Source organism: Heptranchias perlo, chromosome 29, assembly GCF_035084215.1.
Source record: "Heptranchias perlo isolate sHepPer1 chromosome 29, sHepPer1.hap1, whole genome shotgun sequence".
In the NCBI taxonomy this organism is placed as follows: domain Eukaryota; kingdom Metazoa; phylum Chordata; class Chondrichthyes; order Hexanchiformes; family Hexanchidae; genus Heptranchias; species Heptranchias perlo.
Window position 1 is genome coordinate 16224408 of NC_090353.1, and position 13319 is coordinate 16237726.

The 13319-nt window shown below is 42.7% G+C and overlaps 1 protein-coding gene across 2 annotated transcripts in view; it reads left to right on the forward strand.

Annotated features, from left to right (window-relative positions):
• tmem259 (transmembrane protein 259) overlaps nt 1-13105 on the forward strand; it is a 51876-nt gene extending 38771 nt beyond the window's left edge. For both annotated transcript variants that reach the window (XM_067968160.1, XM_067968161.1), the window contains exons 7-11: nt 1081-1138; nt 2560-2643; nt 5568-5700; nt 10336-10435; nt 11606-13105. In XM_067968160.1, coding sequence (XP_067824261.1) covers nt 1081-1138; nt 2560-2643; nt 5568-5700; nt 10336-10435; nt 11606-12373 — 1143 coding nt within the window. In that variant the 3' untranslated portion in view covers nt 12374-13105. The remainder of the gene's footprint in view (nt 1-1080; nt 1139-2559; nt 2644-5567; nt 5701-10335; nt 10436-11605) is intronic.
• Nucleotides 13106-13319: the final 214 nt, after the last annotated feature.

Sequence of the window (13319 nt, forward strand, 5' to 3'; positions counted from 1 at the left end):
GCAAATTGTTCACTGTAGTGAAGGATTCAAATCCCAGAGGACACAAGTTCAAAATTAACAAATTAGGAGTCTGAGAAATCAGACAGAACTTTTTCCACCCAAATGGTAATAGACTGGTGGACTAAAATACAAGGGAAAGCCATTAATGCAAGCCACAAGTATGTTTGAGGCAATTGGATGCATTTCTAAAAGGGGGAAAGAATTTCAGGTTGTGGGGTCAAATACAGAAAAGGGTGGCTTGTTGAGCTGTTCCTAAAGATCCTGGTTATGTAAATATATGGTTAGAAATTGGATTGATCGTTATAGGACTAGCTATAGACTCAGATGGTCAAATGCTTCATAGTCCTGGAGCTCTTCTCTGCAGAGGACAGCAAACCAGGATTGAATAGTGGAGATGTGAGGATGGATGAATATTTTGGATTTTGCATGATGACCATTGGTGATCAGGAAGTATTTATGCAGAACATTCTCTCAGGAAATTAAATGAATGGGGTCCATGACCAGGTATATTGTACCTGGGTTATGGAAGGAGATTAAATTTGTGGGGGAGAAGCCACAAAAGTGTAGAGTGTACACGGGCAGTGGAAAGAGCAGACTGATGGGGTCAAATGGCTTTTTTCTTGAACTATTATCCAAGTTACTGCTTTCCCCACTAAAACCTCATTGAATCTTGTTCAGTCCACTGACTGTGAGAGTACTCATAGCCAAACAGAATGTCTTTCAAACTGAGAGACTCTAGCAAGAGGTTTATAAACTACAACACTGATTACTGATATGCCCTGGTGTAGAATATGTTTTGTGATTTCTTCTCATGCCATCTGTTCAACTGTCTAACCTCTTGAATTGAGAGCTGATCTGAATTACTGCCTATGTGATCATGTAGATTGTAACCTTGGCATCTATCCTGTGTAAATGACTGAGAATATCTGAATCTTTTGACATTGACCATGCAGGCACATACTTGTTGAAATTATCACATCAAATTGAAGCTTAGAAATAATTCACAAGTCAAATTTTCAGTTAATCCCCATTTTTAGGAGAAGCTTTGACTGTTTGTGCTTTTTCTTTCCTTTTCCCCAGACATTGTCGGTTTCTATGCTGTTACGTTACTCTCATCATCAGATCTTTGTCTTTATTGGTAAGTCTGTGCTATAAGGTTTCTGCATTATAGTGAGCTTTGCATAAAGTGAACAAGAAGTGGCACCTCTTTATCTAAAAATATTAATTTGCTCAGTTTTTGCCCAATTGCTTACATGGTATTATAAATTCACAATACAAACCCTTATTTCCTCTCTCTCTTTATTTGCATCGGCTTCGAGTTAAGCTGTGAAATGCTAATGCATGAGTATTTATTGCCTGGTGAAATTTTTTTCATTTGCAATTCAAACGGGGGTTGACCAGTTTAAGATAAAGTGAGAAATAGCTCCTTTCAAATAATGGACGAAGAAATGTAATTGAATGCAGTTAAACGTTCATATGCTTGTATCCTAGTGTAATTTCAAGCCCAATGTGTTCTCGTGCATTCATGTGTTTACCCCCCCCCGTATTCTTCCTTCAGAAAGCAGCATTTCTATCACCATTTCATAGCAGTGTGCCCACTGTGCAGACATTGAGTTTATTTTCATGCCGTTTCTGCTTTTGTTGTCTTCAAAATCTTTTTTTGTTTTTTCCCTTCATCCCCCAAAAACAATGTACAAGCAAATCTTCAATGCTGCAGACATTTGTTTCAACTATTGTTTAAACTCTGTTAAGATGGTCTGAACTGCATATGCACTGCATGTCCACTGTGTGTCTCTCCATAGATTAATGGGAGGTGCACTTGGAATGTAGAAAGTTCTTTCGGTCTTGCCTCCATCCTCTGCAAATAGTAGATCATTATAGAGTTGCATTGTACAGTCGGTCTAGTCAGGTGCTTGCTTCTAACAGTGACTGGCAACTCTGGGACCAGTAGGTCTTATCAGAAATCTATTTGAATGACTGCCATTATTCTTTAATGCAGTGAACCCAGAGTAGTTCCTAGAAATGGGATGATCCCCAAGGCAGGGACCTGTAGTCGAGTGTTGTTGACTCACGTTGATTCTTTGGTTAATGCTATATTATGTACAGAACATTGCTACACACATTAAAGCCAATTTTATATATCAGAAGCTACATGCTGGAGTGCTTATTTGGCACTCTGCTACAAGCACAATAAATAAGCATATACATGAATACTATATTATCATACCTGATAACCCATATCGTAGAAGTTATTGTGGCTTTCCCACAAGTTTATTTTCTACATGCTTTACTTACCTGTAGGGAAAATGGTTACAATAAAGTAGGAATAGGCAAAATAATAATGTGAAGTGTTCTTCCCCACTTCAACACTATATTTATCTCAGTAGGCATTGATCACAGAATGTACATCATTGTTCCAAAAATTGCAGGCGTGGTGCTATACCAGAGCAAATTGGAAGCAAAATGTCCTGTGCATTTTAAAAGGAGCAGTAAAGTCTTAATATAAAACCTGAAAGACGAGCATGGCATATTTTCAATTAATGGACTTTTTTCTTTCAGTTGATTTGTTGCAGATGCTGGAGATGAACATGACAATTGCATTTCCTGCAGCTCCTTTACTTACTGTGATACTAGCACTAGTTGGTAAGAATGTTTTGTGTTCAGTAGAGATTTTGTTGACGCGCCTGTCTTTTTCATGAAACTGAAATGAATGTGGAAAGCTGCACATTTAATAGCAAGCAATACCAGAGGTATGGATACAAATTTATATTGGTGACCGTTGATTCATCCTCACCTGAAAGAAAGACCAGTTAACATTTTGGATGTGAGCTCTTCAGATGAAGGGTCCCACAAAAAAAAGTTACTGTCTTTCTTTCAGAAGTTGGCTAACCCTCTTGTGCATTTCAAGCATTCCCTGTTTTTATTTAAAATTGCCAGCATTCCTGATAAAATGGCAATTTGAGGTCTTCAGAAGCACAGGAAGCAGTTTGACTGGTGTAGTACCACCGCACTGTGGTTGGTACAAGCCAGTTTATCCCCTGCAATTCCCTGATCCTGCCATCAATATGATCAGGTAAGCAATTGATAGCTTGCAGAGCTAAAAAGAAAAATTGCAAATGCCTGAGATCTGAAATAAAAACAGAAAATGCTGGAAATACACAGCTGGTATCTAAAAGAGAAAGACAGGTTAACGTTTTGTTTGGGACCCAGGTCACGGTAGGAGCCACACCGAGGGATTGACATTTTGATGGTTGAAACCCCAAGCTGCTGTTATGTCTAGCCAGCTGACTGGATAGCAGAGCTGGGATTTGGTCACCAGCCTACCCCTCATCAAGGATGCTGAAAATATAATTAACTGTTGCATTGGAAATAATGAAGACTAGTGTATGTATCTATTTAGTATAATAAATATTACATATCCTGTCAGTTATGTACCGCATTTTGAATTGGTTCAAATCTCATATTCATAAAACAGCAACAAATCAGAGCTTAGTAGATAGGGAGCCTACCTTTTGAGGAACCACTAAACTTGCATGCAAGCAACAAATCAAAGAAGAGGAAATTCTGCCAGTAATTGTCTGCAGTCAGTCCAGCCTGACATACAGCACAAGTTCAGCAGATATCACCGAACTAGTGTTATTACTGTGAGCATACGCTCTTCCTGTGATTTTTCAAATTTGGTTGATGGCTATTGTATGTGGAGCATGTATCAAAATAGCTATTGGAATTGGAGTAAAGACACCCATCTGGGGGTCTGGACACCTCTTTACCTGGTCAGTCCTCCAGAAAAGAAGCACCGATAGGTACTTTAACCAGAGAGATGTTGGTTGACTCATTCTGTCTCAACTGGCCACATAGCATCAACAGAAACTTAGCTGTGATTGATGCAGATGCACGGTTGCATCTTTTTCTCCAACCATATGTGCTTTAAGTTGCAATTGACCCTAGCTGATGTAGATTCCAAACTACCTTGAGCAATGTGTCCTTCTAATGGAAAGTTTGAACTTCAATGATTGAGGTCTTCATGGAATTTGAAGCCACAATGGGGTTCTGGTACTAGTGATCATATCATCACTGACTGCAGTGCAGTGTTACCTCCGCCATCAGTTTCAGATGGCACCTCTCCAGGGTCTTGGGGCCCTTCTTCAAGATGGATTTTTAGGAATGACTTGGCTGTTGAAGAATAATTAAATTGTGCAAGATTCCCTCCCGTCAGCAGTACACACTGTTGGCAAAACATCCTATGCAATTTTTTTGCCATGTAGCCTTCGACAAGAGCAAGGAAGCCAGTCACCTCTTGCTGAGTTTGTGAATTATAGAAAATAAAGAAAACTTGCCTTCAAATTGTATCTTACTGCATCCATAGCATATCCCAAATCATTTCACATCCAGTGAATTACTTTTGAAGTGCAGTCACTGTTATGTGGCAAATGTATAAGCTTGTGTGTTTCAATCCCATATAGTGTATATTTAAAAGATAAGTGTTTGAGTGCACGGCCATTGTGTAGCCTTATCCTGGATTCTTTTAAAGTTTACTAGTTTAATCCTTCCCAAACTACCAGATGTATGCCCCAGTGCAGAATGTGCACAAATATTGAATGAGAAAAACCCAACTACTAAAGAGTGTGCTTCTATTTTACATGTATAAGCACCATATCACCTTTTAAATTATTTCTACATTTTATTGTCAACAAGGGGAAGGCGTTCTCCTCATTTAAACCTCTCTTTTATTTTCCATTCTTCCCGTTTTGAATTTATTTTTTTGGTCGCTCTTCATCTCTCTTCAGGGTTTCTAAGTACAGCTGTGTTTCTTCCTCATTGTATGTGCTGTCCCATCTGTTATCTTAGTCTAATCTCACCAGTTTTTTTGGGCAATGTTCTCCCTTCTACAGAAGGCACTGATTTATGCTGGAGTAACTTTTCACAGGTGCTGGTTGCTGTCTAATACCACACCCAAGTGTAAGCTCTTAGTTCATGTGAAAACCTAGACTGTTACTGTCTGCTAGCTGAATAATGATACTAAATGGCAAACAGTTTTACTGCCAACTGCAAATTTGGTGTCCCTTTGAGATGCTCTAAAATGGGGGAAGGTTTTACAATGCTACATCTTTTGTGGAAATGTGCAGCATTTGGCAAAATAAATCACTCCTGTGAAAAACAAACCAGCTTAAATCCACATTGTATTTGGAAAATGAACACTGGTAGAAGTGAATTTTCTGTGGTGGTCACTCTCCAAACAGCCATCGGTTCTATAGGTTGGGGGGGACAGAAAGCATCCATTTTAAAAACCGTATGGGCCCTGGGTTTTAGATTCCTTCTGAGTTTCGATGGAAGTTATGGGAGGAATTTGTATTTCAGATAACATTACTGGCCATGATCTTGCTGATTTTACTTACTGTATACTTCAGATCTTCAGTTGCAGTTTTTGCAAATAACATTTTGGAATTATGGAGTTTTGCTGAGGCTTGATTCTTGTCTTTTATTAATATTTAATGTAAACAATTTTAAATTATCAGGCTTGTCTGATTGATCTTTTCCCTGATCTCTGTTATATTTTCTTCCTCCAGGGATGGAAGCCATAATGTCTGAATTCTTCAACGACACAACTACAGCGTTTTACATTATTTTAATTGTTTGGCTCGCAGACCAGTACGATGCAATTTGCTGTCACACAAACACCAGCAAACGGCATTGGCTCAGGTGGGTTTGAACCAAGTTATTACTGAAATGTTCAAGGACTGAACTCTGCAGTTTTTCAAACTTCTCATGATTTCAAAATGTTTTTTTCCTTTTTATTTTTGTTGCATTTTTTTTCATCCCTTCCATTTTGCTTGCTTAACCACTCTCCTTACTGGTGGGATGGGGAGGGCAGGAGAGAGATGGAGAAAATTTCATGGCAACTTGCTGCAAAGCTTCATATTCCTGATTAGCGCAGTTGAAGTCAATTAATTAAATAAAATCTGGAATGAAAATACTAGTATCAGTAATGGTAGCCGTGAAACTACCGGATTGTCATAAAAACCCATCTGGTTCACTGATGTCCTTTAGGGAAGGAAACCTGCCGTCCTCACCCGGTCTGGCCAATATGTGACTCCAGACCCACAGCAATGTGGTTGATTCTTAATTGCCCTCTGAAATGGCCTAGCAAGCCACTCAGTTGTAAAATCTCGCTTAAAAAAAGTCGTCCTAAGAATAAAACCGGACGGACCACCCGGCATCGGATCCCTAGACACAGGACACGACAAAAGCAAACCAAGCCCAGTCAACCCTGCAAAGTCCTCCTCACTAACATCTGGGACTTGTGCCAAAATTGGGAGAGCTGTCCCACAGACTAGTCAAGCGACAGCCTGACATAGCCATATTCTCAGAATCATACCTTTCAGCCAACGTCCCAGACTCTTCCATCACCATCCCTGGGTATGTCCTGTCCCACCGGCAGGACAGACCCACCAGAGGTGGCAGTACAGTGTTATACAGTCAGGAGGGAGTGGCCCTGGGAGTCCTCGACATTGACTCCGGACCCCATGAAATCTCATGGCATCAGGTCAAACATGGGCAAGGAAACCTCCTGCTGATTACCACCTACCGTCCTCCCTCAGCTGATGAATCAGTCCTCCTCCATGTTGAGCACCACTTGGAGGAAGCACTGAGGGTAGCAAGGGCACAGAATGTACTCTGGGTGGGGGGACTTCAATGTCCATCACCAAGAGTGGCTCGGTAGCACCACTACTGACCGAGCTGGCCGAGTGCTGAAGGACATAGCTGCCAGACTGGGCCTGCGGCAGGTGGTGAGCGAACCAACAGGAGGGATAAACCTACTTGACCTCGTCCTCACCAATCTACCTGTCGCAAATGCATCTGTCCATGACAGTATTGGTAGGAGTGACCACCGCACAGTCCTCGTGGAGACGAAGTCCCGTCTTCGCACTGAGGATACCATCCAACGTGTTGTGTGGCACTACCACCGTGCTAAATAGGATAGATTCAGAACAGATCTAGCAGCTCAAAACTGGGCATCCATGAGGTGTTGTGGGCCATCAGCAGCAGCAGAATTGTATTCAAGCACAATCTGTAACCACATGGCCCGGCATATTCCTCACTCTACCATTACCAACAAGCCAGGGGATCAACCCTGGTTCAATCAGGAGTATAGAAGAGCATGCCAAGAGCAGCACCAGGCGTACCTAAAAATGAGGTCAACCTGGTGAAGCTACAACTCAGGACTACATGCATACTAAACAGCGGAAGCAACATGCTATAGACAGAGCTAAGCGATTCCACAACCAACGGATCAGATCAAAGCTCTGCGGTCCTGCCACATCCAGTCGTGAATGGTGGTGGACAATTAAACAACTAACTGGAGGAGGAGGCTCTGTCAACATCCCCATCCTCAATGATGGCGGAGTCCAGCACGTGAGTGCAAAAGGCAAGGCTGAAGTATTTGCAACCATCTTCAGCCAGAAGTGCTGAGTGGATGATCCATCTCTGCCTCCTCCCGATATCCCCACCATCACAGAAGCCAGTCTTTAGCCAATTCGATTCACTCCACGTGATATCAAGAAACGGCAGAGTGCACTGGATACAGCAAAGGCTATGGGCCCTGAAGACTTGTGCTCCAGAACTAGCCAAGCTGTTCCAGTACAGCTACAACACTGGCATCTACCAAACGATGTGGAAAATTGCCCAGGTATGTCCTGTCCACAAAAAGCAGGACAAATCCAATCCGGACAATTACCACCCCATCAGTCTACTCTCAATCATCAGCAAAGTGATGGAAGGTGTCGTCGACAGTGCTATCAAGCGGCACTTACTCACCAATAACCCGCTCACCGATGCTCAGTTTGGGTTCTGCCAGGACCATTCGGCTCCAGACCTCATTACAGCCTTGGTCCAAACGTGGACAAAAGAGCTGAATTATAGAGGTGAGCTGAGAGTAACTGCCCTTGACATCAAGGCAGCATTTGACACAGTATGGCACCAAGCAGCCCTAGTAAAATTGAAGTCAATGGGAATCAGGGGGAAAACACTCCAGCGGCTGGAGTCATACCTAGCACAAAAGAAGATGGTAGTGGTTGTTGGAGGCCAATCATCTCAGCCCCAGGACATTGCTGCAGGAGTTCCTCAGGGCAGTGTCCTAGGCCCAACCATCTTCACCTGCTTCATCAATGACCTTCCCTCCATCATAAGTTCAGAAATGGGGATGTTCGCTGATGATTGCACAGTGTTCAGTTCCATTTGCAACCCCTCAGATAATGAAGCAGTCCGAGCCCCCATTTGCGCCAGGCAATGACCATCTCCAACAAGAGAGTCTAACCATCTCCCCTTGACATTCAACGGCATTACCATTGCCGAATCCCCCACCATCAACATCCTGGAGGTCACCATTGACCAAAAACATAACTGAACCAGCCACATAAATACTGTGGCTACAAGAGCAGGTCAGAGGCTGGGTATTCTGCAGCGAGTGACTCACCTCCTGACTTCCCCATAGCCTTTCCACCATCCACAAAGCACAAGTCAGGAGTGTGATGGAATACCCTCCACTTGCCTGGATGAGTGCAGCTCCAACAATACTCAAGAAGCTCGACATCATCCAGGACAAAGCAGGCTGCTTGATTGGCACCCCATCCACCACCCTAAACATTCACTCCCTTCACCACCAGCGCGCTGTGGCTGCAGTGTGTACCATCCACAGGATGCATTGTAGCAACTCGCCAAAGCTTCTTCGACAGCACCTTCCAAACCCACGACCTCTACCACCTGGAAGGACAAGGGCAGCAGGCACATGGGAACACCACCACCTGCACGTTCCCCTCCAAGTCTCACCATCCTGACTTAGAAATATATCGCCGTTCCTTCACCGTCGCTGGGTCAAAATCCTGGAACTCCCTTCCTAACAGCACTGTGGGAAAACCTTCACCACACGGACTGCAGCGGTTCAAGAAGGCGGCTCACCACCACCTTCTCAAGGGCAATTAGGGATGGGCAGTAAATGCTGGCCTCGCCAGCGATGCCCATATCCCATGAACGAATTTTTAAAAAATCTCCCTGGTTTAAGAGAGAGAGATTATACAACAGTGTGACAGGGCATGAGTTCAGCATGTTAACACAGTAGTTTTCGAACTCTTCTGTGTTGTGGACCTCCCAATGACCCCTATTATAATTTCCAAAAAACGGTGTCAGCTACCCAAAGGAAAACCTTGCAAAAATAATGTTATAAGCCAACAACTGCTGACATATGATGACCTAGTAGGCACCTAGAGTCCAGAAACCCCAATAAGAAAATCTTTGCATCAAAGCACTGGAATGCCATGTGTTCCAGTGTTTCAAGTCCCACTGTCTCAATGAACTACATTGAAACAGAGGAAGACACAGGCAACGATGAACACATCGTTCACCTGAGGAAGGAGGTAGCCTCCGAAAGCTTGTGAATTTAAAATAAAATTGCTGGACTATAACTTGGTGTTGTAAAATTGTTTACAATTGTCAACCCCAGTCCATCACCGGCATCTCCACATTATGGAAAGAGAACAGGGCAGTGGGATTCATTTTGGGTTGATCTAATAAAGAGCCAGCACAGACATGATCGGCCAAATGACCTTCTGTGCTGTAACCTTATGATTCTAGTGTGTCTTAACATGAGGTTAGTACAGTCTTTTAATGGTGTTTCTGCCATCCTGACCTAAATTAGGAACCTTTTTAAATTTTTCCAACAGTTTTATTTCCCTTTCCCTCCTGAAGGCACTGTTCTTACTGGAATATTGTTCCAGCAAGCTGGCCGTCCTCCCTCCCCTTTCCAAATGCCCTTTATTCATGTGTGAGTTTGACAGTGAGTGTCAGCCAGGCTGCTTGATTGTGGTGGACATCACAACTGACCCCCATTCTTTGCTCACCCAACGTCTACACACACCTCTCTTCCAGGAGAGGTCACTGGTTAGTGATGATTTACAGGGACCTTGGCTGGCTGACTTTCCCCTCCCTAGCCAAAGGACAGCATAGCCAATTGTAACACCCCTAACCTATCCTGGCTGAGATCAGCTAACTCGGTCCAGACCATGTCACTAACCTTTTTAACTCTAAGGAGTGATGCATCTCTTCCGGAGTCCAAAATATTAAATCTATTTGTTTAGATGATTGATCAGGTGGACTGCTATACAAAGCAGTATATCAGAGCTGTAAAAACTGTTCACGTAAAATATTATATTTGGTATATCTAAAGGGAATCGCTGGCATTTCATATGTTCTGTTGGAGTTTGTGTCTCAACGTGTTCTGAAGGGCTAATGTGTGGCCTTCAACCAAACTTTTAAGAATGAACATTTGTCTTTTTATTGCAGATTCTTTTACCTGTATCACTTTGCCTTTTATGCCTACCATTACCGCTTCAATGGGCAGTACAGCAGTTTGGCTTTGGTAACATCGTGGCTGTTTATACAGGTATATTCTTTCTTCCAAATTTCTCCCCATCTCTCCTGAAGGCATTGACTCTTGCTGCGGTACAGTTCTAGGTACCAAGTGGTCATTCTTCATTTGTGAACCTGGTGAGGGGTATTGGACCATGTAAATGTGGAAAGCATCACTGCCAATTCTGATGGATAGACATCGCACCCACCCCATTAGGAGTTATGGATAGTGATCAGAAGTGGCTGAAGTCCACCCCAGACTGCTGAAGCCAATTGTAATATTCCTACTGTTGGTCCATTTGAGATTGGGTAACTTAGCACAGACTGCTTCTGCTCTATACAGCCTCCTTCTGTACTAGACAGTGCCTTTACTTTTTTTTACTGGAGTTTTGAAGGTATATCCATTGATTGTCATATTGCAACACTCTATGTAGTTGTTTGTAAGTACAAATTTATATATTGAGGTCAGTTATTGGTACCCTTGTGTGTCTTTCTAGCCTATTTTCACACTAGTCATCCAGTGGTTGAGATTCTTTTGTTGCGGGGACCTTGGTTATTTAGGGCAGTGGATTGAAGATTGGATGGTTGTCGACTGTCCCTGCCCCCTTGAGATTGTGTCAGCCTGCTCTCGAGCACTGATAGTTTGGGTGAAGCTTCTTCTTTCTGCTTTGTCCCCTTCCACACCTTTTTTTGGGAAATGATTGAGGGAAAAACTGAATGCTTAAATTAAAACAGAAAATGTTGGAAATATACAGGCCTGTATGCATCTAAAAAGAGAAAAGACAGCTTAATCTTGTGGATGTGTGCAGTTTGTTAGAACGTGATGATAAGTGAGCCCTGTTACAGATCAAAGGAGTTGGCAGATCAACAGGTAGAAGTTGAGAGTCAGCTATACTGAGTCCTGTCACAAATAGGCAGTTAGTGGCATTTGAAAAGAAACCCCAAGCATCATGTGTAATGCTCCATACAGGAGCCTAAACAGCTGATAAAATTCAGCCTTTCAGGCCAAGCAAGGCGAACTGTTACAATGTCAGACCCCCAGAGTTCACTCTCCCAGCTTTCGCATTCTGTTGTATTTGTTCCCACGTTTGTGTGTGTGTGTGTGTGTGTGTGTGTGTGTTTTTAAAGAGGCACCTGGTGTAAAATGTGAGTTGTCTTCAACATTGACCCTCCTCCATTAATTGGGTGCTGTTATCTTTCCCAGCATTCGATGATCTACTTCTTCCATCACTACGAGCTGCCTGCCATCCTTCAGCAAATTCGCATTCAGGAGATGTTGCTGCAGAACCAACAGGCTGGGCAGGCCAACCAGACAACACTCCAGGACAACCTCAACAACAACACTGCAACAGAGAGTGTGCAGCAGAACCCCGCAGACCCAGACAACCCTCTTGCAGCTGCTTCCAGTGCAGCCCAGCTAAATGGCTCTCCCAGCCTAGCGGACAGCATTCAGCCTGTTCGCATGCAGAATGCAAACTCTGATGCGACCCCATTAAGTGGTGATCTAAACTGGGTGGCAGAGACTGCAGCTATCATATCAGAAGGTATTGCAGCTCCAGAACGGAATACACCTACAGAGGGCTCCAGCAACATAATTGAAACATTAAGCAATGATGGCACGAATACTCAGGATCTTGTAAATGATTCTGGTGCCATTGAGCATATCCAACCGGGTGCAAGTTCTGAAGAAAACACAAAAGCAGTGTCTTCTTCAAACAGTGGTGGTCTTCAAACAGAAGCGGACCTCAACGCATTAAATTATCATGCAACCAAGAACCAAGAGGCTGTTCTCACTAAAACTGACCACCAAGACGTGTGTCCCACACAAGATAATGAGACCTATATGCATCCATCTCTGCGTGGTAGTGATACTAGCTTGGACCAATCAGAAATGGACCATGAAAGCCAATCTAGTGTTTCAAATAGCTCAGTAACAGAGACAAGCGGTCACAGCGTTTCAAGAACCTCGTGACTTTTTTTTCTGTTCTATCTGGCAATTTGTATGGACGTTATTGGAAGACCCTTTTGCAAAGTTCACAAAGTGTACCGTAGAGTGTGTGTGGGGGAACCGCTATTACATCAAGCGTTTTCATTTGTAAAACCAAAATAACCCAGTGCTTTCGGTTGTTTCCAGAAAACAGAGTATGGAGGGCAAAAAGCAGCATGCTGTTCAGTGAGCATTAATGGTAGGAGCTTGATTGGAACAATAACTCCTCCATTCAGTAACCGTATGCATAATTTTCAGCACAGCTGTGTGTGTTACCGTGACATTTGTGCTACTAAGAAACACGATCAGTCCTGCAAAGTGAGAGAAGGACCTCCAAAAAAAAGAACAACCGAACCCATAGCTGGGTACCCAAAAAAAGGCAAGTGTCTGAATGGCAGTAGAAGATGGCTTGTTGCTTTGAACACGCAGCATACATGTAAGTTGATTCCACAGTGCAATAAGTTGATGTGTATTGATTCTATTCTGCAAGGTCTCATTACCTGAAAGACTCTGTCTTGTTTCTTGAACTGGTGCCTACATACAGAAGAGATTTGAAAGGTGGTAGTATCAGAAATTCCCTATAGCTTCTAATAAACTTCGAAACCTAACTAATTTGGATCTGATTCCGATTGATTTTTCTGTTGGCAATATTGTATTTAAATGTAATGTAAGAGTTTCTGTCTTTGTATATATTAAAATAAATGAGATCTGAACGTGCTTGTGAATTTCTTTTAAAATGTATGAGTCACCTGTAATGGATAACATTGCTAAATGAAAACTGTTTTGTAGCTTTAGCAAAGAACTGTTTTATAAAAAAAAAAAAAATTTTTTTTTTGTTTGTTTGGAGGTGAAGCCATCAAGGTAAGGGAAACCCACTGTCTGCATCAAGCACCCTCTGGTCAGGCACTGAATGGGATCAGTACTGTACTTC